The sequence below is a fragment of the Vicugna pacos genome, chromosome 5 (assembly GCF_048564905.1).
Source record: "Vicugna pacos chromosome 5, VicPac4, whole genome shotgun sequence".
Taxonomy (NCBI): domain Eukaryota; kingdom Metazoa; phylum Chordata; class Mammalia; order Artiodactyla; family Camelidae; genus Vicugna; species Vicugna pacos.
In genome coordinates this window covers 58,574,597-58,601,010 of record NC_132991.1, presented here as the reverse complement: position 1 = coordinate 58,601,010, position 26,414 = coordinate 58,574,597, and the positions used below count along the sequence as shown (strand labels likewise).

Sequence of the window (26,414 nt, the reverse complement as noted above, 5' to 3'; positions counted from 1 at the left end):
AAAAAAAAAAAAGTTAGGTAACATAGTCCGTAAGTTTGAGAACAATTCAGAAAAAGAAGAACCAAGTATCAGATGCAATTGCCAGAAAAGGACTCCTGGAGCGTAAGACATTTAAAATGAATTTTGAAGGGACAAAATAACATCTGCTTTGAAGACAGGTTATATAAGAACTTTTAGTAACTGTAAAGCATGGGCATGATAAAGAATAAAACTGTTCTATTATAATTTATAAGACTATTCTGATGAAAAATTAATTTTAACAGTAACATCAATGACTTCCATATGCCAGTTTATCCACTGAAATACTAAACTTTGAGCATCTGTCTCTTTCTATTCACATGGCAAGCTACTGGTGTTCAGATAGAGTATTTCCAGCATGGATGATAACAGGTTGGAATCACGTTTAAAATTTGCACTATCAGATAAGGGGTGCACAGTAATCCTTTCATAATTTCTCCATGCTCTTCCAGAACATGAGAGGAAGGAAAACCTGGCTCTCACCCAGCTGAATAGGCATACTGAATTAGAGAATAAAGCCTCATGAATGTCACTTCAAGTCTTCCTACCAGTGACATTAGAAGACTATCATGCTATACACCAGAAATTGACACATTGTAACTGACTATACTTCAATTAAAAAAAAAAAAAGAAAGAAAAGAAAATTTAAATTTTAACTGGGATCCCACTGATTGAGCATCTATCCTGCAGAGAAGGACCTGACACAGATCTCATCTTCATCCTTCAGTGCTTGGGCCATTAATTCAAGTTCCACAAAAGGACCTCTTTAGTTACAGCAGCCCTGGGCTGGCTTTACTCTCCTTAAATGGTTTTTAATAGCAAGAATAATCTGGATCATATTCATCTCAAAGTCTTGCAAGGATTCACAAGCAACACCCACATAAGAAGAAGCATAACAAATTTTAGCTTGATTTTTATCAAAAGTGTATACTCCCAGTCACAATCAAGAATATGTTTAAATGCTTCTTATGCAGAAGAAAAGGAGAAAATAACTATAGGTTTTTAAAATGAGATCTTGAAAAATAAATAAAATAAATATAAACCCCCTCCACTGCACCAAGCAATGCTTTTGAGGCACTTAGATCCACTGTCTCTTTTTAAAATAAATTGCAGGCTCTTTATGAGCAGGAAATACATCTTCTGCTTCTTTGTCTGTGGCACCAGTTGCCTACTGAGTAACGAGCTTGCTGCAAATGATAGGTGAACTGCTAAAAGGCTAAAGAGAATACTGGCTACTAAATGTGAGGAAAACCATGGGGAAGAAACACCCTCACAATCCTCAACAGCATCCAACAGGCTTACCTTGACCCCAAAATAGACACCCACATAGCCTCCTTCCCAGGGGCCCAGAAAGGAGGAAATCTGCTCCATCCCCATCCCATCTGCTAATGATTACCAGCATGGCCTGAAGAGACGAATGTTGAGATCTTGATCAAGAGCTTGAGGAATGAAGGATAACAGGGAATCTGCCTCCATCAGTTACAGGCAACCCAAAGAAGGAAGAGATGGGTGGCCAGAGATAGGGGATAAAGCACATCCCTCGTCTCCTTCCTGTCAGTTCTCCCCTAGGTGGTCCTAGTTCTCATGGAGTTTGGGGGATGACAGGATGAAGAGCTAGACCTCACCTTTATTTTTTAAGAAGACCCTCTTGTATTGTGGGGGACGCTGATTGGGTATCAAAGAATGGAAGTGCTGACTGCTGAGTGGCACAACCACCAATGATGAGAGCCCACATCCCACCCCGGGCCCTCCCTTTCAAGACTGAGTCTTCAGTAATCGGCAGGCCGCTGTTCCAGTCAAGGAACAGAGGGGCCTCCATCATGACAGTGGGCTTGTCCTGTAATTAAATCATCCCGTGTTTTGTCATCATCCCTTGTCCTACTGAATCCTAAGTAAAGCTGCCTTCAAGCACAAGGACTCCAAAGTCATTTGGACAAGCCTTGTAGACATGGAAGAACCCAGACTGCAAAAACAAACTGTTCAGTCAGAGTGTGTTCCTATGACACAAGCTGTATTCCCCACGGATGGCCCACTGTTTTCCGAGGGCTGGGCACAGGTCAAAGGCAAGGGACATTTTGTTCTATGGCCCAAATACTCGGCATTCTCTTCTGCCAGGGACAGAGCCATCCCCTGCAGTTTGAGACACAAAGAGCTCTCTAGGACTGGTCACAGGGCCCTCGGTTAGATGTGGAGACTATTTACAGATTCTCCCTTTTCACTGGCTTCAGATTTCTACCAGCACCAGGGACATAAAGTGAAACACAGACATACAGGCTGCAGCCTGCCACAGGAAGCAGGGTAACTGCCCTGAATGAACATAAGTGTGTCTTATAAAATATGTCCTGGGTCAGCAGCCTGGGATGGCAACCCATCGCGCCCCAGGCACAGCCTCCCTCTCCGCTCCCCACTTCCCTGCTCTGCCCGCGGCGGTCCTCCGCGCCAGAAGGCCCAGGACACCTGGTGGACTCCTCCTCACCCTTCAAAATCCAGCTCCTCTATGATTTCCCTGGGGAATCTTTCAGTGATATCTTCATCCTCCCACTCTCTGCTTCACGGAGCTCACCATCCCCTTCGGAGAGCCCCTTCCCAGTTACTTGGCACATTTTTCTGATTCCATCTAACATGCCATGTAGCAATTATGTGTTTACATATCTGACTTCCAGAACAGACGGTGAGATCTTCATGCCTAATATATACTGTTGGGTTTTTTTTTTTTTATTACATTCCCAGCACCCAGCATGCTGCCTGACTCCTGGTAGCTATTTAATATGTGATAAATTAACAGGCAAAAAGAGTTTTTCAATTCGCAACGTTTTTTATTTTTACAAAGCTTCTCTCTTTTGTTCTGCTTTCTTAAATCACTAATGCAAACCATCCTTTTTCATCTAATTCATATTAAATTAAAAAGGAGAAAAAAGGTATATGCATATATTATTACAATAGGTATACCAGTCTTTTTTAAAGTAAGAGTCTGCAGGCTGTGTCATTCCTGTAAATGAAGCAGTTAAGTCAGGTGAAGATCCCACCCTGCAGAACAGAGCAAGAATCAGAGGTGGGACACCCCCAAGAGCTGTGTGGCACATAACTTGTTACTGCACAGTTCCTTCCTGCAGTTCAGTCTGTGCTCTGTTGTTCTTAAACGACACAACGCTGAGATGTCTGGCCCTCCCCAAAACTATCCTAGAGTTCTAATTATTATAAACAGTAATTTCTTCTTATAAGACCAAATTTCCATTTCTCTATATTTATAAACAAAGCCTCCTTTCATCAATTACACCATTGCATCAGATCTGAGAAAAATCACCTTTAGAGTGTGTAAATATTTGAATTTTATCATTATAATGTGAATATAAATTAAATCTCCTTTCAATTAGGACAGGATTTTTTTTTCTGTCATTGCCACGATGGGATCTGATGAATGAGCTTGCATTTCGCACACTTTGTTTAGATGTATGACTGTGAGTCTTTCATCTCATGACAAAGAATTAATTATGTTGATTGTGCTGAATTTGCATCCTCAGGGTTAGGGAAAATGATAATGGCAACCTATAAAGCTAATGAAATTGTATACAATCACAGACTATTTGGTACAATTAATGATTTAGGAGCTGAGTCTACTCCAAGCTTGAGTCCTGAACCTTAATTTTAATCATAATGCCAATCACCAAATGTTTTAACCAAGCTGCTAACAGAGCTTCTCAGGATATTATATGCACTGACATGAACAGAAATCCATGTTTTCATTTCCCTTAAGCCACATGGAAAGAGCCTCCTAGGGATTTTTTTTTAAGTTATATGTTGAAGGGAAACAGTCGAGTGAAACAAAGAGAATTCAGGTCAAGATATCTGAGCAAAGATTTTAAAAGTTCATGGGAAAACAATAGTCTGAATATAAAGCTTTAGTTATAAATCACTAGATGTGATCAAAGTAACTGAAGAAATAAAATAATTATTATAGCCTTTTTTTGCAGGTTAACCTACAAAAACAAAAACGCCAAAATCTTTAACAAATATATCTTCGTATATTTAAAACCACCTTTGTATGTGTTCACCTAACAACTGTACATAAGCTTATTGCAGAGTTCCTCTTTCTTTGTTTAATCACAAGGGTGTGGGACAAATTGAGCTTTGTTGGCTCAACAAACACAGAACACTCAGAATAACTGAGTCAGCTGCCCTGACGTCCGTCACCTCTTCCTTAACAATCACTTCAAAATCATATAAAATGTAAGTCTGCCCTTCCTTCGCAGAGTCAGATGCTCAAGGCTACTGAACTTTCCTGTAGTCATAACTTAGTCAAGTAGAAAAATAATTCTAATTCCAGCTGTTAACCTACCTTGAAGAACTTCCATGGGGAGAACAGTCCAGGCATTTTCCAGGTAGGAAATATAAATATAGCGAGCCGTATTGCAGGCCAGGCCAATGTACAGAACCCTAAAAAGAACCAAGGAATATAAGTTGAGGCTCCAGTAGAGATAAAACACACAAACATCACCTACATTTTCCCCTACCCAAAACATCCATCATCCAGCAGACAGTGTTCCAAACTCAGGAGTGGGGGAGCTAACGGACAATTAAATTTAACCATGAACTCTGAGGAGTAAGAAGAGTGCCTCCAACATACCTGCCCTCAGTCTTTTCAAAACGCTTGTTAATATAAAAGTGAACATCACCCTTCCTGAAACTTAATTAGTAGCAGAGATGATGCTTTTGTAAGATAGTCTGGGCATACTGCCATCTCTAATGACACTGCTGGCTTCCTTCCAGGTGGCTACAGGGTAAATATGCCTGGGATTGTAGCCACTTCACCATGAAGAGGGAAGGACAGGAAAAAAAGAGAACACGTGCATATGTGGCCTCACGTGCAATAACCAAGATACCAAGCAGTTTCACAAAGACACTCTCAAGGTCATTGAAAACTATCATCCAGGGATAAATAATAAACTATTTGGAAATCAAATACTTCTTCCTAACAATTAATTGATTCAAGTTCATTACTTAGGAGAAACAATCCATGAGATCTATCACATGCTTACAAAACTGGTAATACATATCAGCCTCTATCTTCCCCCCTCACAATCACCACCTCCAAAATTAGGAATAAAAACAAAATAAATAAAGGCCTAAAATGGTGAGTCCAAGCATAAGGTTACGAGCTCTCTCATTCTGAACCGGACAGGTGGTTTGGAAGCAAATAGCGGCTGCTTCTCTTTACAAAACATAGCCCAACGGTAGGGACTGCTTTTTCTCGGTTGTTTTCCGTTTTCTGTTAATTTTCCCAACCTTAATGCTTTTGTTGTTTTCTAAATCCAGGTGGAGGAAAACTAGAAGGTAAAAGAAATAAACCAATATGACAATCAGTGGTCTTTTCCTAATCTTGCTCAACTGTATTTTTATATTAAAATCATTCCTATAAATGGTGTTCTCTTTTTCTAACTTTGGATCAAGGAAAGGAAATGTTCTGAGGCATCCAGCTGGTATTAACTGCAAATACAGAACAGAAGACAGGGAAATACCAAAAAAAAAAAAAAAAAAAAGCATTGAAGGGTAGGGATGGGATAGGAAATGGATATTAGAAGGGATTTAGGAGAACTTCAGTAATGAAAAGGTCTAGATTATCACATTCTGTGGACATTATGTCTTTTTTTACTTTTTTCCTCAAAACATACAAGTATGTTTCGGTCCTGTTTGATAAAAAAGTCTGCTGAACAAACTTGCTATAAATCCATCAACCAGGGTACCTCTGCTAGGGAACAACAACAACAGAAAGCCCACAGGAAGTTAAAATGCAAAGTACGCTATACAAACACACGAGTCACACAAATATGTTTCCTCCTAAATTCTAAACCAGCTCTGCTGGTGACGTCAACTTAGCCTAACGCAGGGGCAGCAGACATTTTCTAGGGCCATACAGTGAACAGTTTAGGCTTGCAGCTCTCTTGCAACTACTCAACTCTGCTGTAGTAGCGTGAAAGCAACCACCGACGATACGTAAATGAATGAACATGGACGGCTGTGTTCCAATAAAATTTGAATTATAAACACGGAAATTCAAATTTCATATGCTTTGTCATGTGTCACAAAATAGTATTCCTCTTGTGACTTTTTTCAACCACTTAGAAGTACAGAAAAGTATCCAGATCCAACCCCGGGGGTCATAGCTTGCCCACCTCTGGCCTAGCTCATTAGTTCTTACTAACTCTGTCCGCATATCAGATTTACTCGGGTAGCCATTAAAAACTACAGATGTTGAGGCCCACGCTACTCTCAGTTAAGGCTCTCCAGGATTGGAACCCAGGCATCATGCTTCTGAAAGCTCCCCAGGTTAGTCAGACACTGAGCCAAAAGGTGGAGAACCACTGATCTAGCTCACTCCAACAGCTCCCAGGAATTCTTTCCGGTTATCTCATCATAAAAAAAAAATGTGGTAATACATCTTCCTTGTGCTCACATTGCCTATCCTGAACCTTCCTTTGGAGCCCACTTCTGAAGCAGGGTTACCATGACAACTGTTATTCAATCTAGGCCATAGTCCACAGGCCCTGGCCTACAGTCACCCAGAGCCAATCAGCCCAGCTTAAGAGGCAGCCTGTGCTATGCCGTCAAACCCCTACCCGCATGGAACTCAGCCACTGCAGTCCGGAACACCTGGGACCCTCAGGTCTCGAGATGCCACCAACAAGCCCAGCAGCTATGAGCTTGATAATATCTTTCTTTTCCACGTTTCTAATCTCACAACTGATAGTCCTTCAGGACCAAACAGATGCTTTAAAGGAGAAAACACAAAATAAGAAGTATCCAGAGCGTGTTAGTTCATCTCTTTGATCCCTAATTTCCTCATATATCAAGCAGATAATAACATCGATTCTGCAGGCTTGTTGTCATAATTACAACACAATGAGCTGCCAATAAAAAGCACTCAATAAGTGGTATTATTATTATTACTACTTTAAAGAACAGTATCCAAGTGCCCTTTTGTTTTCTGATACAACTTTTACCTCTTAATTCCAAAAGAGAGGAGCACCAGCATTCCTTTCTCACCAACCGTTCTGGAGAAGCCAGTGGCTTCAAAAAATCAGCAAGAGTAAGTAAAATATGGGCAGAAAGGAAGGCAGCATTTTGATCTATGAAAAGGGGAAGAAGTAGACACATATTTATCAAATAGTCACTGAAAAATATTGCAGCCACCCAAGACTCTCTTTAATATTTGAATGGGACAGTTAAACTGCTGTATTCACTGTATTCACTGTTATGGGCTGAACAGTGTCCCCCTCTAAAATTCGTATATTAAAGTCGTAAATGCTAACCCCGCAGTACCTCAGTGTGTGGCTGTACTTGGAGACAAGGGCCTCTCGACAGGTAATTACGGTAAAACGATTTTATGAGGGTGGACCCTAAGCCAGTGTGACTGGTGTCCTGATAAGAAGAGATTAGGAGACAGGCACAGAGGGGAGACCAGGCGAAGACACTTGGAAGATGAGCTAAGGGGAGAAATCCTCAGAAGAAATCAATTCTGCCAACACCCTGATCTTAGACGTTCAGCTTCCAGAACTGTGAGGAAATAGATTTGTGTTTTTTTAAGCCATCTAGTCTGTGGTACTTCGTTAAGGCTGCCCTAGCAAATGAGTAACTCACCCTCACCAAATTAAGGATCTGCTAATAAAAAGGAACTTATGTTTTACAAGATCATCTTCTGGACAATCAGGTTCGTTATGCTGAATACAGAGCACACATTTGGGGTCCTAGCAGTTTCCTGAGCCTTAAGAGGTCTGGAAATACAGAAGAACAGTCTAAACCATGTCTTGCCACGAGATGCAGATGCCTACTGAGCACCTACAGTGACACAGCTCAGAAACATCACTGCTTTCTTGTGTCACAACAGGAAGCCAGTAGGTACAAAAGCAGGCAAGAAACAAAGGCGATTTTAAAAACAGACGGTACAGACAAGTGAGCTTATCCACAAAGAACACAACTGGTAAAAGGGGCGAATGATTCAGCAGAAAACACTGCATCACAGAAAACCCAAATCACTTGTCAAACTCCTTGATTCTGTATTTGAGCAAAATGTAGTGGTAGGAGAAAAATGCTCATGAGATTCTAATTTCTTACAAAACCACAATTCACAGTGTTGGCAGAATAAGTTGATTGGTGATTATCTTATAATAAAACTGGTACTCTTTTCCCAGAAAGACAGAATTCAAGATACAGATACATGTGAATCATCCTGCAATTTAATTATGATGCCCTACTTTTCTAATTTAAAACATCTATATAATATGGCTGAATGTCCCCTAAGAATGCTTCTAAGCCACAAAAAACATGAATTTTGCTCAATAAATTAACTGAGATACCACTATGTACCATACACTATGCTGGACTGAAGGGGAATAAAAATGAAGAGAAATCCTCTTTACCTTTGAGGAAATTACACTCTAGTAAGGAGACAGACACACGAGCAAATAAATACAATATTGTAAGAGGTCTGCACAAAGTGCTACGGCAGCACAAAGGAGAGGTTCTTAGCTACCCCGGGGGGTTCCAGGACACCTGGGTTAGAAGCAAATGGACAAAGGGACAGGGATAAGCATCACAGGCAGAGGGAACCACAGAAACAAGGTTAACCATAAAACCTCAAGGATTTGCAGACAGAGAGGGTATTTGAAAAATATAAGGATCAAAGTCTAAGGACTTACAAAGAGATGAGTGAACTTCTCAAGCCCAGATCCACCTGGAAATCATTCTCTATTCCAGAGATAATACAGGGTATGAGCAGCAAAGAAGGACCTAAGCAGGATTACCCTACAAGGCTCTCAGATGTGTGAGACAGAAGAGCAGCACCAGGCAAGGAGAACCCATTCTCAGCCAAATAAGTAATCGGCAACAAGCATTTTGCAAAGCCTCTATCAGAGAAACAGAAAAGGTCCTCAAAATAGAAAAAGCACTGGAGAAAAACAAAATACCCTGGATGAGGATGGCTTTTATTAACCAGAAGTGGAGAATTTGCAGATGCAGACTGAACATGCTCTCAATCTGTGTTACAAACCGTCGCACAAAGATGCACATTCCAAAGCACACAAGCGTTGGTCTGGGGCCCGGGCGAAGATGAAGGTAGACCAGCAACAATCCAAGATTCAGAAAGTAGCATTTCGAAAGGTTACAGACCACTCAGACGATGTCCTTTGCTACACCTGGCTAGAATTTCATTAGGAACACGACTTCCTCATGAGAAAGAAGTGGTCATTAATATCAGATATTTGGAGCACAGCCTTTAGTCTGCCTCATATGAATCATCTTAGGTTTTCTATGGTGAACAGTATCATCCTTCTACGGTCTATAAGGACTTGTCAGTTAAAAAAAGAACCTCCTGCAGATATTGTTACAGATGTCTTTGTAGAGCTGGCAAACATCAGCTGCTAACGAAGGTCAAGATCCTGCTGCTTAATGTAAGCATTCAGTGTAAGCAGTGCCCTCCTCCCCAGGAATGAAGCTTATTTCCAGCATAAACACCAATTTACACTGACGACCTTACAGTAACATGATGTTTCCTTGTCAGCTTAAGAAGGTAGGAAAATATATATCTAAACTCTCTGGAAGATAGGTTTAGGCCTCGAGTTAAATTTTAGTCTAGAAAATTCCTGTTTTTCTCATAGCCAATCCTTTCCTCCCAACCAAACCCCATGATGTAATGTTCCTGTGGGTGTCCCCCCCAAGGAATTCTCTGCCCCCGTCTAGCAAAACAGAGTTTTACTGTCACTGTTTGGAATCTTGTGTCCTGCCTCTCCTTTCTTGACCTCTCCGTGGCATTCCCTGCCATCCTGTGTCCCACTCCCAGGGCTGGCTGGCTTGAAAGGATTCTAGCTGGCATTCCTTGGAATTCCCACCCAAAGCAAAGGGCCCGAGCTACCACCCTGGGATACTTTCCCCATGCCACAGAGGTAGCAGGAGCAGCCAGAGAGTGGACACGTGGCCAAGAGTCAATGACCTGAGCAACACGTGGCAGGAGCTGCCACATCTCGTACTCAGGCCAAGTCCTTACCTAGAAGTGGCAGAGCTGACGACATACCTCTTCCTCTTCCCAAGACAGGACTTCAGGCGCTAGTACCTTTGACTGAGAGTCCTCTCCTTGAAAGGGCTCATCTCTTCTAAGAAACCTTCTCACATGTCCGCAGGTATAAATGATCCTATCTCCCTCTGTTCCTGTTATACTGCTTCCATTAGAGCACTTGTCACAGCCGACAAGTGCTACACACAGAGGACTGTGAGTTCCCGTGAGGCAAAGACTGCGTCTTTTTCACCTTGTACTCAGAAGGAGTCTGCCTTGCTCAAGTGTTCAATGAGTTACAGTAACGTAATTTAATATAATCTTTTGTAAACTGATAAAGCATGAGACCAAGAAGCAGCGCTGTTCTCATGAAAATAGTGTTTCTCAGTGGGCCACTTCCATTGTGCATGGTCTGATTCTTTATCATCTGGGACCCACCCATTCACTGTGGGATGTTTAGGCTCCCTGGCCTGTAGGCGTTAAGTGTCCGTCTCTGAAACAACTGAAATGCCCCCCCAGCACACATTTCTAAATATCTCCTGTTGGGAACCAAAAGAAAAGTCTCTTAAAGCAACAACTTCCTGGTCACTGTGTCATAAAATGCCGTTGTGTGTGTCTCAATACTCAAGTTGTTAGTACATAAACAAATCTGGAAGGAGATAGGCACCAAACCACGATGGATGGTTACCTTGGAGATTTGTGATTACAGGACCATTCATTGTCTAAGGAGTATATTTCTGAAGATTTTGAGTTTGTATAATGAGTTATATACATTTGATAATAACATAAAAACAAGGGGTTTAAAAGATAGAAAAAACTGTCAAATAAGGCATAAGAAAGCAACCAAAAAATTTGGTTACAGTAATTTAAAAAAAAATTCTGCAGTCAGATTGCTTTGAAAGTATCTTTTAAGTTCATGTTCCACACCAAAGAAACTGAAACTGATGGAAATCATAGATTATGGGTGTGGTTTAACTCCCAAAGCAGAATTGTTTTCAAGAAAAAGGTTTAGCCCTACATCAAAAGATTAGCAAATGTTTTTATTTTCGTGTTTTCAAATGTTTACGCTGCGAATGCGCTGTTTTATCATTAATCCACCTGACACTACCTAGAGATGCTGTCACCTAAAGGGAGTGAAAAGTCACTGCAGAATAGTAAGTACCGCATTCCAATCTTCACGTCAGAGAGAGAGAGAGTCACACGTGCATGAGTGTACTTACATGCGAAGTGACTGTCTCTGGTGGAAGACACTAGAACCTCTTACAACGTCTAGGGAGGACGACTGGGGGACTGTCCCAAGGGTGGCAGAGAGGCTTTACTAGATGAATTTCTCTTAGTACTCCTGAATTTCTTCCCATCTGTTTATCCACTTTCTCAAAGAATAGAGATCAGGCACTGTTTCAAGTAGCTATAAAGAGACACAGCAAATGATGTTTCACGTCTGATCTATGGTCCTCCAACCTGAAGGGATCATTATCTGGGTTTATATTTTGGCATAAAAATAACACAACCTCCTAGCTAGATTAATATGCGGTACTATTTCTATATTTTGAATCTGCTGTGAGATTGGGTGTAAGTCAAATAGTCATAGAAATAGTGAAGAAAGGCCCATGAAATACTCAACACTGCCATGATTCTGTACTTCCGGGGCAAAGAAAATGGCAGTCTCTAGAGGAAAACTTAAGAAAAGCACTTGTTTGCTTCAAGAGTCACCTGGATAATAAGAAAGGATTATATGGAATACAGTGGGAACCCCTGTGAATCAAAACTGCTAGCAGAAACAAGATTCTATTATAAAACATCTTTTATTGTATCCTATCTGGCACAACGCTCTGCCTCGCTCTGTCTGCAGCCACATGAACTCCCAATGGATCCACTGGGCCACTGTCCCCACCTAACCCTACCTGATGTCCTACTCCTCCTTCAGATCTCACTCAGCTCCTTACATGTGATCACAGCATCACATGCCTTTTCCTCACAGCCCTAATCTCACTTGTACCTGGACCCCGACAACGTGACTGTATGCTCCACGCAGGGTGACTATTTCATATTATATTGGCTCAGATTAATCTCCAGTGCTCGACACACAGGAGGCACTCACTAAATATTCATGGACTAGAGGGAAAATAGAAATACTTTAAATAGAACATCACTCAGCAAATATTTATTGAACATATTCTGTGCTATGTGCCAAGGACATGGTAATGAACAAGATATAAAGGCAGACTATGCACATATTATACTTGTAATTATTTGTGTGTGTGCACATATTACATTTGTAATTATATATGCATATCTGTAATTATATATATATATGTATAATAAGACACTTGATCATGGTATAGGAATAAGTGATGGGTATGTGGAAGAATGAACTGACTTATAAAAAAAGCCTAGAACTAGGATCATAAAGAAAAATGGATGTCCATATTTGGTACCATTTTTGATTACTGTTAATAGGCTATGCTTAAAGATAAATATTCAGTCGTTTGTGTTAACAAGCAGCAGTTCAATGAACTGCTGACTATAGTTTTGTTTGGGGCATCCTGGAGGCCCACACAATGGATCCTCAACACATATGCACAAGCAGATAACAAGGTCCCCGAGTACCCACAGGTCTATCTCACCAGAAGAGTAAGAACATATAAACCACAAAGCTCAAAGAGTCAGTGGCACTCCCACACCAAGCACAGCACAGCCAAAGGGATCACATCCCCAAAAGAGACCCTGGAAGCCACCAAGCTTCTATCACCAAGCAGGTGGAGCCAGCCACTGCCCCGGATCTGTAGAACAGAGTATAAGAACCACACTGTATGTCAGAAGAGTAAATGGGGTAAAAAGAATATTCATTTAGCTCTGCATGTTTTCTGTGGCTACTAATACTTCCTTCTACTTTTTTCTACTAGAAAAATAAAAGGTAAAAGTGAAGTCTCAGTTTCTGCTGGTCTAAGTAATTTTTTATTTTACTGCCTTCAAATCTTTCCTCTCCAAATGACTGATAAGCTAGGAGTATAATTATGGTAACCATCGGTCAGGTCACTGAGCTGGTTCCTGGCCATATTTACTCCTCTCCATTGCTCTTTTAGTTTATCAATCTACTTTTTATTAGCTGTGTATATCTCTAGAAAAATAAGGATGTTTAAAACAAAACAGAACCTTGATTAATGGAACCCAATCACTTGAAAGATACAATATGCAGTTTTGTTCTCACTGTTTCCATTTGGGTCAAAGTCATATGACCAACACACATACACATACACACACACACACACATACCCACACACACCATGATTTTATTTAAAAGTTTTCCATGAGATGGCCTGAGGCATACATAAAATACAAATTCTATCATTTCCAGACACGAATCATTGACAACTGTCACAACTATTACTTTGAAAAAGGCCACAAGAGTCTTAGTTGACCCTAAGCTAAATTTAAGAGAACTATACAAGTTTATCAAAATTCAGGCTAAAGGAATATCATGACCAAACCAAAAGGACATAATAATCCTACTGTTCTTGACTTTGGCCAGACCACAGCAGGAAGTGGGTACAGTTAGGAGATCACTGGCGGCGGGGGGGGGGGGGGGGGTGGTGGACAAGGAGTCAGAATGAGGGGGAATTAAAAAAAGGAGAGTCTAGGATGAGATGTTCTGGAGAAAACCCCTGAGGGAACTGGAGAAGCAAAGTTGCAGGAGGGACATTCAAATACATGAAGGGCTTTTCTGCTGAAGAGGGTCTGCGTTAGCCTGAAGCTAACCTGAGAGCAGTCAGCACAGCAGATACTGTGGTTTTAGCTGCTGACAGAAACCAGGGCAACTCAGCAGTCTCTCTCTTCAGCTGGACGTGACCCTGGGAAGGTGTGGACCGCCTGGGACCTCCTACCAACAGGACTCAGAGCGAGTGCGTGCAGAAACCAGGCTCTGACCACATCGTCTGCGACCTGGTTAAAGCCACACCTCAGGCCATGCGCTGGGCTCTTCAGCCAGACAACACACTCCCTGTTTTGCTAAAGCCACTTTGGTTAAGGTTTTCTGCCACCTCAGGGGAAAGAGTCCCAAGTGACACAAGATCCTAGCTACCTTGTGAGGTAGCAAGTTCCACATCCCTGGCAGGGGCCAAACACCTGCTAAGGATGAGGGCAAGGGAACCCAAGCTGGCATGGAGCTAGGCTTATCCAGTTTCTGTAACAAGCACCACCGACTGGGTGGCTTAAGCCACACTCTTTATTTTCTTATCCTGGAGGCTGTAAGTCTGAGATCAAGGTGTTGGCAGAATTAGTTCCTCCTGAGGCCCCTCTCTTTGGCTGGTAGATAGCCACCTTCTCCCTGCGTCTTCACATGGGCTTTCTTCTGTGCGTGTCTGTGTCCCAAACGCCTCTTCTCACAAGGACATCAGTCATATCGGATTAGGGTGTACCTAATGGCCTCTTTTTTTCTTTTTCTCTTTTTTTTTTTTAACTCAAGAGCCACTTACTCCATGGACCAGAAACAGAATGTGTGATACCAGTGGCAGCTTCTCTGGCCTCTAAAGTTAGAGGGGGGCTGCCTTAGAGGAGGTTTGTTAGCATTTTATACAAACCAATCTGACAATATTTATTCAATTACATTATCTAGGGATTGCTATTTACTTTCCTAGTGTTTGGTGTAAAATGAAAGGCTTTGGCAAACAGTGCTAATCAGTACATTTTCACAATGGCCGCAGGGCGGGGCATTAGCTGCAGTGTGGCTGAAGTGGTGGGATCTGGGTTCAGGCTCACAGGAAGGGGACTCTTCTCAGGAATGGTCATGACAGCCTTGGTTACACTACAGGAGTCTTGAAAAGATCAAGTAAGTACATAAAGGAGAACTGCAAAACACTGTTCAAATGTGTAAACTACTATTCAACACAATGCAAATATTTCACCAAGAGCAGCCATATCTGTGAGAAAGTCTGTCTGAGTCAGCACATGGAGAAATGTCTACGGTTTAGGGCTCTAACTTCCATTCAAGTCAACCGGCTTTGCAGAAAGAAAGTTCTCTATATGGACCCCAGCAATGGCTATCATAAATCACATCCCCTATCACTGGCTAGACAGTCTGTTGTCTGAATGAGTTGGCATGAATGGCTTTGTGTATATTTCTGACTTATCAGCAAAAACCATTCAAAGTCTGAATGCTTGGTGGAGTGGGCAGGGAGGGGTGAGATCTGATGTGTGGTTTTCCACAAACTGAAACCAACTAAAGTAGAAAGTTAGATCATTAGAGTTAGAACTAAGCAAAGCCACATCAAGTCCAACCCTCTTATTTTATAGAGACAAAGAAATAGCAGTCTGGAGAGGTAGAATGGGGCCACAAAGTTGGTGGGCCAGTGGAAGGTCCAGGTCCCTGCCCTGTGGATCATCTTTTGGTAGGTGATAACAGTGTGCTATGTTCCTACTCCAAGGTTCCCGCAAGAGGTCAAACCTGGACGCAGGCTGGAAGAAATGCCTCTTGATTAGACCAGTGGAGACAGGGACTGGCTGTGTTAGTGTAGTTAATGCTTCTGGCAGCAGCTGTGCACTTGGATTAAGGAAGCTGGGTGTCTGTTTGAGTTGACTTTAGAAGACGGTTCACATTTTAAACTTTGATGACTCATTAGTAGGATTGGGGTAAGAAGAAAGCAGAAAAGCAAATGCCACTCAACAGCTTACCAATATCCTGGATCACAAAAGAAAAATTTACCGAGAAACAAAATTTTGTGTTATGAGATTGAAATGGGCCAAAGGACCATTTCTGTTGAGGTAGCCCTGGAAACAGCAGGTTGCAATGCTGAGGCAGGACACAGGGTGAGCCACGATTTCTGCCTCCACCTGTGGGCTGCACAAGGGCTGCATCAAGCAAGCAGACTTCAAAATCAAATAATCGGAAGTTGACTGTACGGCTCAGCTTGGGTAAGGAGTAGAAACAAGGGAGGGGCACACACCCTCCAGCTCTGCCTCCCACCCCACACACAGCTTAACAGGACCACGAGAGGGAACAGAGTCAGGGCTGTCCAGGAGTCTCCACCTAGGGAAGATCTGACCACAGGCACAGGACCTGTCCATCAAGATTGCAGGTCTCCAGACGAGCCTGGGAAGCCTCTGAGATGGGCTTACCCCACCAACAAGGCTGAAAGGAGCCCGGGTCTTCTCGGTTCCTCGATCCCTGAGGTGGCTGCAAAGAACCCACTGTGAAGAGTCGTAACAACTCTAGCAATCCTGGCTTTTAGGTCATCTCTCTCTTTCTCTTCTTAAACTTTCACTTTCAGATTTAATTCCATGTGATCCCAACTCATAATGCCAAACAACTTCCCTGAAGTAATAATTAACTTGCAGATGTCTCAAGACATGAAAAAATAGTACAAATACAATTATCATAAACTCCTGCCCCAAACTTGTCAACTAATAAATTTTTAGGACTAGGAACTTTTCTCTACCCTTTTTTAAAACAGGGAACTTAACTGAATAGTAGATTTTGTTCATACCAGTCCTGTCCCCTCTTTTTGTGACACTGAGGAAGAAAGAGCATCAACTTCAGCGGTCTTGAGACCACTGCTCTCCATGGACTCCTCCCCATGCCCAGCCCTCCACACTAACACTTCCATAATATTCTCCAATTCTTTAGTATTTTCCCCACTTAGTATCTAATTTACTCCTGCCAATAATCTTCTGAAAGAGGAAGGGCAAGAGGTATCATTATTTCTGTTTTACAGCTGAAGAAATCAAGGCCCTGAAAGGTTAACCAAGCTGCCAGGGTCATGTAGCTAAACAAACTGCAGAACAAAGACTCAACTCTAGGTCTTCGGCCATCACATACCAGCCCTTTCCATAGTCAGCACAGCCCCCTCCACCACGAGCATAAGAATTGAAGGAAACTGATGGAAATTTAAACGGTGCCCTTTTTCACACATAAAAGCATGAAGGACCACTCTACCTTAAAAATCTGGTTTCACAAAGATTTGCTATAGTAGTCTACCTGTATTTGAAACAAATTGTTAGATTTCTAACAAAAATCTCATTAACAGAACTAAGGATAAACTAATTAATAGTATTAATTAAGAGTAATGAAAGAATAATAGTAATTAATAATAACTTGATTTAGAGTAATGAAATAGTAATGATACTGGTCTTCATCCACTTCATCTACATTGATGAATACCAACATTTCTGTCTGATAAATTGAAAAGAGCATGGGAATTATAAGCCAGAGACCCCAGGCTGAGTCCCTACTCCATCACTCAGAAGGGTGGACCTTAGGCAAATCATAGCAAATCTGTTCCTTCCTTGGCTTTCATGGTAGGTCTGCTCAACCAACCAATACACATGCTACCAGGAATTCATACACAAAGAGAAAAATAAGTTTGCTACTGCTGGACTCACTCCAACTGTCATCCCAATGTTAAGTCACAGGTCCCTCCTACTCTAGCGTCCACTGACTCTTAGAATCTTTGGGAATCCCAGCCATCTATCCCCACCTGAGGCTCTCCTTGCTCTGTTCAGGCATGTCTTAGTCTGCTCAGGCTGCCACAGACTGGGTAGCTTGAAAAACAGAAATTTATTTTCCCACAGTTCTGGAGACTGGAAGTCTGAGATCAGGGTGCCAGCACTGTCAGTTTCTGGCGAGGACCCTCTTCCTAGCTTGCAGACAGCCACCTTCTCACTCTGTCCTCATATGGCTCAGAGAAAGAGCTAGAGAAAGCTCTGCAATGTCCCTTCTAATAAGGGCACTAATCCCATCATGAGGGCCCCACCCTCATGATCACATCTAACCTTAATTATCTCCCAAAGGTTCCAACTCCAGATACTATTACCTTGAGGGATTAGGGCTTCAACTTATGAATTTAGTGCGAGGGGGGTGGGGGGAGGAACAATTTAGTCCTTCTTTACTTCTTTACCCTTAATACCTACACTTTCTAACACCATTAGGAACTGACTCTGAGGCTCCATGAACCCTGACTGCAGATTCTCAAGTGCTCCACCCCAGGTTCCCAGGGAGTCCCCATGGTCTTTCCACCAATGGAGGACATCAAGCTCTCATTAAACCACTGTAAAATGAATATTAAAAAAAACTTCTGCAAGGTAGTTATAACAATAAAAGTATTTCTGAAAACCATACAAATTGTAAAGCCTGCAATAATATTATTTCCTTTATTTCTAGTGGTAATTTAGGTATTAGAAATGGAAACAATGATTTTCTGATTTAGCCTAATTAGGAAACTGAGTATAAAATCATTCCCTACAAAAGATACAAGAATCTTCTTTGTAGAATAACGTATATTCCAGCTATTAGGTAATACAATAAGAAACAGTCCTACACTCAGGGATTTGTGTTAAAAAAAATAATAATTGATTTTCTTGCTGGTCTACTTTTGGTTTGTTTTCTTTCTCAGTTTACACTGCTTTACTTAACAGATAAGCACTGGGCACAGAAAATCACACCTAAGCCATTAGGATACTTTAGGCATCATATTCCCTCCAGTGCTATGTTTCTTCAGTCCCACAGAAATTCAGGGGTCACCACTCCTATGGGTGAATGGAGGCTTACTTGAGGATGAAGGCCTTGAGTTATGAGTGAATAACATCAAGAGAATATTAAAGATACATCCATCAAGAATTCATGTTCTGACTACCTATGGACTCAGAGAAAATATGTGCAAATGATATGACTGACAAGGGCTTAATTTCCAGTATATACAAACAGCTCATACAACTCAATAACAACAACAACAAAAAAAGAAACAAACAATCCAATCCAAAAATGGACAGAAAATCTAAACAGGCATTTCTCTAATGAAGACATACAGAATGCCAACAGGCATATGAAAAAATGCTCAATATTGCTAATTATCAGAGAAATGCAAATCAAAACTACAATGAGGTATCATATCACACTGGTCAGAATGGCCATCATTAAAAAGTCCACAAATGATAAATGCTGGAGAGGGTGTGGAGAAAAGGAAACACTCCTACACTGTTGGTGGGAATGAAATTTTATGCAGTCACTATGGAAAACAATATGGAGATTCCTTAAAAAAGCTAAAAAACAGACTTACTATATGATCCAGCAATCCCACTCCTGGACATATATCCAGAGAAAACTCTAACTCAAAAAGATACATGCACCTCAATGTTCACAGCAGCACAATTTACAATAGCCAGGACATGGAAGCAACCTGAATGTCCATCAGCAGATAAATGGATAAAGAAGTTGTGGTATATATACACAATGGAATACTACTCAGCCATAATAAAGATTAAATAACACCATTTGCAGCAACATGGATGGGCCTAGAGATTATCATATTAAGTGAAATAAGTTAGAAAGAGAAAAATAAATACCATATGATATCACTTATATGTGAAATCTAAAAAAAAAAATGACACAAATGAACTTATTTACAAAACAGAAATAGGCTCACATACATAGAAAACAAACTTATGGTTACCAAAGGGGAAAGGTAGGGAGAGGGAAAAATTAAGAGTTTGGGATTTGCAAACACAAACTACTATATATAAAATAAATAACATGGACCTACTGTATAGCACAGGGAACTATATTCAGTATCTTATAATAACCTATAATGAAAAAGAATATGAAACCATACATAAAAATGTGTAAGTGAATCACCATGCTGTACACCAGAAATTAACACAACACTGTAAACCAAGGAGGGAGGGAGGGAGGGAGAGAAGGAGGGAAGAAAGGAAGGAAGGCAGGCAGGGAGGCAGGCAGGCAGGCTTCATTTTCTGACTTTAGGATATAATTTTCACCCTCATCTTAGAAGCACTGAACTTGTTGCTTCCCAACAGTCCTCTCCTATGGCACTGCTTCCAGAGTAACCCTGAATGTAATATGTTTCTTGTTTGAGGTAGATGATTTCCCAAAATACGTTTACTAGCTGAAGGGAAAGGAGGAGAATGGAGGAGGAAGATGGCTGCAGAAACCTCAAACCATGGGATGGAGCTAGCTGTTCTACCCACGTGCCAATGTTTCCCAAAGACATCTCTAGTCTCATCCATTCTTCCAAGATCTAGACTTATAAATACAACTTCCCAATGGGCAACTCCATCATCTCACAGGATTTCCACAAGTCCCATATTCCAGAACTGATACCCCTTCCCTGGGTCCCCTCGCTTCTGGTATCCAGTTCATAAAATAACTCTTCTTTCTCACTCCACCTACACTAGGTCCTGCCCAAGAGAACTCTCAGTTTTATTTGCTTTACTCTGTCCCAACTCCCAATGTCTCAGGTGCCTAAGTTAACATTTCTGTAGCACCTAACATTTTCTATTTTGTTTTATGGTCATCTACCCTCGACCAGAAAGTGAACCCCATGAAAGAGGGACCTTTTCTGTCTTGTTCCACACTGTATCCTTAGAATAGAACCTGGTCATTTAATAGAGGTTTCTTTAAAGAAATACTGAATGAACCCAATACTCAATTGTGAATTAACTCTTTCTATATGATACATAGTCATCATTGGCAACAGTCTTTGCCACTTACATTTGGTATGAGTTGATTTAATCACATTACTCTCTTCCTAACACTGCTTGAGGATTGCTAATCTGGAGGAATGACAGAGAGTTTCACTGGGGGCAAAAGGAAGAAAATTTGAGAAAATGGGGCATTTTAGAGGAATGGAGATCTTACCTGGAAGATACAGGAGGGTGCTTGCAATGGGTGCAAAAGTTGTACCAGACACTGATCACTCGCAGCAGAAAAGTGTAAGACTAGGTAAGAGGTGAGACTGGGTTGCATGAAAGGACAACATACTCGCAAATCTAAGCCTGTAGCTATGAATCTATGAGGTAGCTGAGAACACAGAGCTTTGGAGTCTGAATGGCTTGGGTCTGAATTCTACCTGTACTATTTACTAGCTGTGTCACAAGGTGTCACTCTACCTCTCTGAACTTCTCCTCTCTAAAACGGACATACCAACGCCTAACTCACAAGGCTCTTAGAAGGATGCAACGAGGTTTTGAAGGTAAAGCATTCAGCACAGTGCCTTGGTGAGCACTGTCATGTAATAAACGCTGAAATAGCAGGAGAGCAATCATTATTACTTTTACAATATTGCCCTGTAATTATATTTTCTGTTAAGGTTGGAGGTTTTTAAACTTCAATTTTTTATTTTTTTACTTATTCTCTAGAGTCTATAGCTATTCGGAAACTCTGAAGTTGCTAAAAACAAGAAGCCCTCCATCTGGGATTGGTGGAAGGAACTAAATCAACAAAGGTTGTGCGTGAATCACCAGCTATGACTCAAGAAAAAAAGAACAACTCAAGTTCTCTGAAACTCAAAGAATGAAATAAAATAGGGACCTTTCTAAAGTAGGGCAGGATCAATAACAACAAATGCTCCATCCATGCAAGTGTTTTTAAGAAACATAAAAGCAGAAATCTATCCATGTCACCTCTTGCTCACACTCACCGAAGGCTTCCCACCATGTCTCAGTGTGAGCCTGCAGGCCTTGCAGGGCCCTGCCCACCTCGCTGACCTCTGTCATCCTTCAGTCTCTCCTCGGGCCATGCGCACTGTGGTTTCCTCACCTTCACTTGGTGCCTTCTACTCAGATGTCACTCTGCTCAGATGTCTCTTCCTCGGAGAAAGCCTCCCAGCCTACTCAAGCTGACACTGCCCCCTCTCCTCAGTCGCACTGGGAACACTTATCCTGCATTATTTTGGCCACATATCACTCATCATCATCAGAAATGAAATAATCTGTTTACTGTTTACTCCAACAGAAGGTTAGTCCCATGAGGACTGGCCTTTGTCTATCTTGTTACACACTCCGTGTACCCCCAGGACCTAGAAAGCGCCTGTCACCTGGTGTATGCTAAATACTTGCTGAAGGAGTGAATTAATAATAACAGAAATAATACCACCTATTATTTACAGCTGAGCACTTACTATGGCCTATGAATTATCTCAGTAATCTTAACAGTGCTATGAAGTTCAATACAACTATTACCATGTTTTACAAATGGGGACCTGAAACTAATAAAGCTACTCTGCTTACTTACCCAAGGTCAGACATAGAGTAAGTGTGGGACTTGAACCTAGGTCAGATGCACACATGTGTGCGCACGCACACGCACGTGTGTGCACTCTTTACAGGTGAACTGGCAAAAAGAAGAATACAGGAAACAGGATAGCTACCAGACTACCCAACACTCCTCCCAGGGCTTGGGAAGATGACTGGAGTCAAAGCTGGACCAATTTGTTCCTTCTGTTTTTCATTCTCCTAAGTGTTCGTGAAATACCACGGCCAACCCTCCATGACTGAGGACCCCTCACTGTGCTCAGCAGTCAACCACAACACACAGTAAGTAGCACGGTCCAAGGCTACGGTCCCCAGACAAATGTAACCTAACGCTGACTCTTTCTGATAATGTCTGAGCTTCCATCCTCTCGTTAGATACAATGACGGTCTACCAAATATTTCCAAGGATAAGTAGAAATACAACTAGCCAGATTGCTTAGGTTTTTGACTTGTACAATAAAGGCAGTAAATTGACCCTGTATGACTCAAGATCATTAAACAGCTGGTACAGACACTCATACTTTGACTCACGGTCAGCAATAAACTTTATGATCTTTAAGATATCAGTTTTTTGGTACCTTGATTTCTTTTTATATATAAAGAAATATAATCACTACCCAAATCTGGGGTGTTGGATACATTTTGATATTAACTCCTACTGAGATACTACAGACTTGCACTTGAGTTCATTTTAAAGAGAAAGAAATAAGACCTGAGGCCATGATAATCGCATAGACTGTTAATCATTTAAATTCATGCTACTTAGGATAAAATTATATGGGCAAAATACACATTAGTGGCACAAAACCTCAATGTTTACTTGGTATATTTGGATACAATACATCTCTTATATACAGGTACAAACTACTATATATATATATATATAATAGGTAAACAATAAGGTCTGACTATATAGCACAGGAAACTACACTCAATATCCTGTAATAGACCATACTGGAAAAAAATATGAAAAAGAATATATATATAACTGAATCATTTTGAATCAGAAACTAACAACACTGTAAACCAACTCTAATTTAATTAAAAACATATACAGCTACACACACATATATCAGGTTATTTTACAGGAGGATAATTATATTAATCCACTACAACTAGACTCAAGCTTTAAGCTATTTTCCAATACAAAATATCAAAAACGGTAGGAGATATATACATCTAGCATCAAGAATGGAAAATTGTGACTATTTTGCTATTATTTCTGAAAAGAAATAAAATGTTACAGATAAAGTGGCAGTTTTCCTTGTCCTCTTTGTCCCCCCCCCCCCCAGTCCCCTTTTTTTAATGTCCTGTCCGGAAAGCTAGGGCTAATATGAACTCAGAATGCATTTTTCCTCTCTAAATTAAAATTTTTCTATATAACTAGGTATATCCATAAAAATATGCATAACTTTTGAAATGCATTGTTAAGATTTGCATAATTGTACCAAACTGTGTATCATTCTGAAATTTTCTTTTTTCCTCCATTCAGCATCATATTTTTGAGAGCTTTTCATGTTGACAGACCAATCTAGTCCATTCCTTTTAACTTCTGCATAATATTCCACCTTATGACTATGCCATATTGAACGTATCCATTTCCCAATTGATGGATATTTAGACTAATTCTCTTTCTCACTGTTAAAAAGCTTCCAGAAGCAAGTAAGCATCTTTGTACGTGTCTTTCTGCATGTGTGTAAAAGTTTCTCCAGGCAGGTATATACCTTAAATTGAACATTTCAAGCCGTAGGAAATATCCAACCTGCGCATTACCATGGACTCCTGAACTGGTCTCCACAGTGGTTATCTAGGTCATGAATTTGCAGGAGCTGCTTTTACTCTTGTCTGGTGCACACCTCAATGACCACCACCACCTCGGCCCATGAGAAGCTACCACAAAAGCTACAGCTCATACAAAGTTAGTCCTGCTCTCTTTAGCTCAGTGAGCGCCTCAGTCAGTGCAGCCACCGAAGGTGGAAGAGAAAACAAACCAAATATGATACCAATAAACAAAAGCCCCAGATTCACTTACACTACCTTATAACAATGGCCTTTTGCTTTGAACTATGAATAGCTCAATAATAAGTAATGCTGCTATTAACAAGTCAGCCTGGTAGCTATGATACAACATGGCAATATATTTCTCAGCAAAGATGTTCTTTTCAGGGGGCTATAAAAACCCAGTTACTCCCTTTCAGCTCTTGATTATAAATTCTTCTACTTTTGAAACTCTACAGCTTACAGTTTAATGAGAATCTATACTTGAAATAGCTGTAAGAGACTTTTCCTATAAAAATGAATATCAATGTCTTTGAAGGTAAAGTGGGAAAGGAATAGAAAACATAGAAATCTATCTATATATAAACAATAATAGCTATGATTACAAAAATTCTGTACCCCAGCTATTACAGTGATAGTAGCTTATGATCACCAAGACCTAAAAAATAGCATGAAGGAGAATATAAACAATCTACAATAAATTAGGAGGAGAAAATCTCAGTTTGACCAAAATGGTTTTGAGTGTGAATTATTTATTTTGAAAACCACAAACATCTTAACTTTGCAGCCTTAATGATCTGTACACTTCTACATTATACTAAGTCATGGTATTTTTATCAGTTCCAATGAGTCTTGTAGCTGTGAGCAACATAATAATCAAAAGATTGACAAAGTAATAATTTAAAAAATCAGCTGAACTCCTAATATATGCCAGTCATTGTTCTAAGCAACTGCCTCATTTAGTCTTCATGAAAAATAAGTAAACAAAGAGGTCAGTACTAATGATATGCCTATTTACAGATGACAAAACAGAGTCACAAAACACTACGTAACCTGTCCAAGGCCACATGGTTCCAAGCGGCAGAGCCAAGCTCTGAACCCAGCAACGTGACTCCCAGCCTGTGCTTGTAACCAGTATGTAACACTGCCTTTCGTGAATAAGGACAGGAAGAAATCGTACCCTGGAGACAGCAGCTATTTCCTTTCTCTATTTGCTGACTTTCTATCTCTGTTTCCTCTAGTCCCTCTCTCTTTATGTTTCCCTCTGCCTTGCTTATGTCTCAGGTAAGGAGTGATAAACACTCCTAAAGGGTGTCTGGCATTGGAAGGGTGCTCAGAAAGTCATCTGCTCCCGAGGCAAGATGTGGAAACAGGTTACAGTAAAGATCATAAACACAATTCCCCATAGCACAAAATATTCTTAAGCATGAAGACACTTCCTTTAAGCAATAAAGCATACATCAACATTCCAGTAAGATCAGAAATTCAGAATAAAATATTGGTGACGACCGTAATTGATGTTCCTCAGCCCATTTCTCTTCCTCCACCACAAGATTTCCTTGTTGATCTTACGTTCCTCGTTTTAACTGTACCTTCAAGCTAATGGCAGTCAGACGTTCCCATCCAGATGTTCCACGTTTAAGCTGAACAAACCCAGAGCTGGATGCAGACTGCCTTCCCACCCTCCCCCAGTTCTGTATGTCCTTCCTGAATTTCCTCCTGGATGTAGTGGAACCACTGTACCCAAGCTGAGACACGGCGGTCTCTATATCACTGCCCACATCAAACCATTCTGTCAGCTTCACCTCCCAAATACACTCCTTCCCTCAATTCCTGCTGCTACTGCTGCGTTCAGGCCTGGATCACCTCTCACTTGGACTATTTTGAGAACCTTCTCAGTGGGCTCCCTGCTTCAGAGCTATCCACCATAATGCAAATATGTGAAAATCTGTGGCCCTCCCCTGCTCTGAGCCTTGCTGTAATTCCCTACTGCACTCAGGGTAAAAGCTCATATTCCTCATCCCAGCACCCATCCAGCCTCCAAGCCCCCTTGTCTTTTCCAGCCCCCGTCCTTTTAGTGCTCACCTCTGCATCCTGTTAATATGGGGTTCTCTAGGCCTAAATAAACTGCCAGTTCACTAAGCTTGAAAAATATGCAGGATTTTGATTTTTAAACAACAGAGTAATACTCCTCTAGATCACATGTAAGTTATAATTTCAAATTTACTATGAAAAATAAGTCTTAACTTTTTTTTCTATTGCAGTAAAAGTCATTTTTTTAAAAATAAGTAATAATGCTCCATTAAGAAATGAGAAGGGGAAAAAGTTGTTTAAGGCCCACCATCTTTTTTTTTTTTTAATCAAGAACTGAGTTATTCTATTTCCATTGTGGCAACTGGCACCAGAGGTCTAAGCAGTTAAGGACTGCATACACATCAGGATGTAATCAGGGATATAAGCACCAGCCTTAGATCAGGGGCCTGGTTAGGCAGGTGATGGAAGAGCTGAGAAGCCAGAGCACGGTAAGCAAGCC

The 26,414-nt window shown here is 41.0% G+C and overlaps 1 protein-coding gene across 2 annotated transcripts in view; it reads right to left on the bottom strand.

Annotated features, from left to right (window-relative positions):
- Positions 1–26,414, bottom strand: part of MFSD6 (major facilitator superfamily domain containing 6) — a 69,769-nt gene that overhangs the window by 17,379 nt on the left and 25,976 nt on the right. For both annotated transcript variants that reach the window (XM_072961319.1, XM_072961320.1), the window contains exon 3: positions 4,355–4,452. In XM_072961319.1, the coding sequence (XP_072817420.1) occupies positions 4,355–4,452 (98 nt within the window). The remainder of the gene's footprint in view (positions 1–4,354; positions 4,453–26,414) is intronic.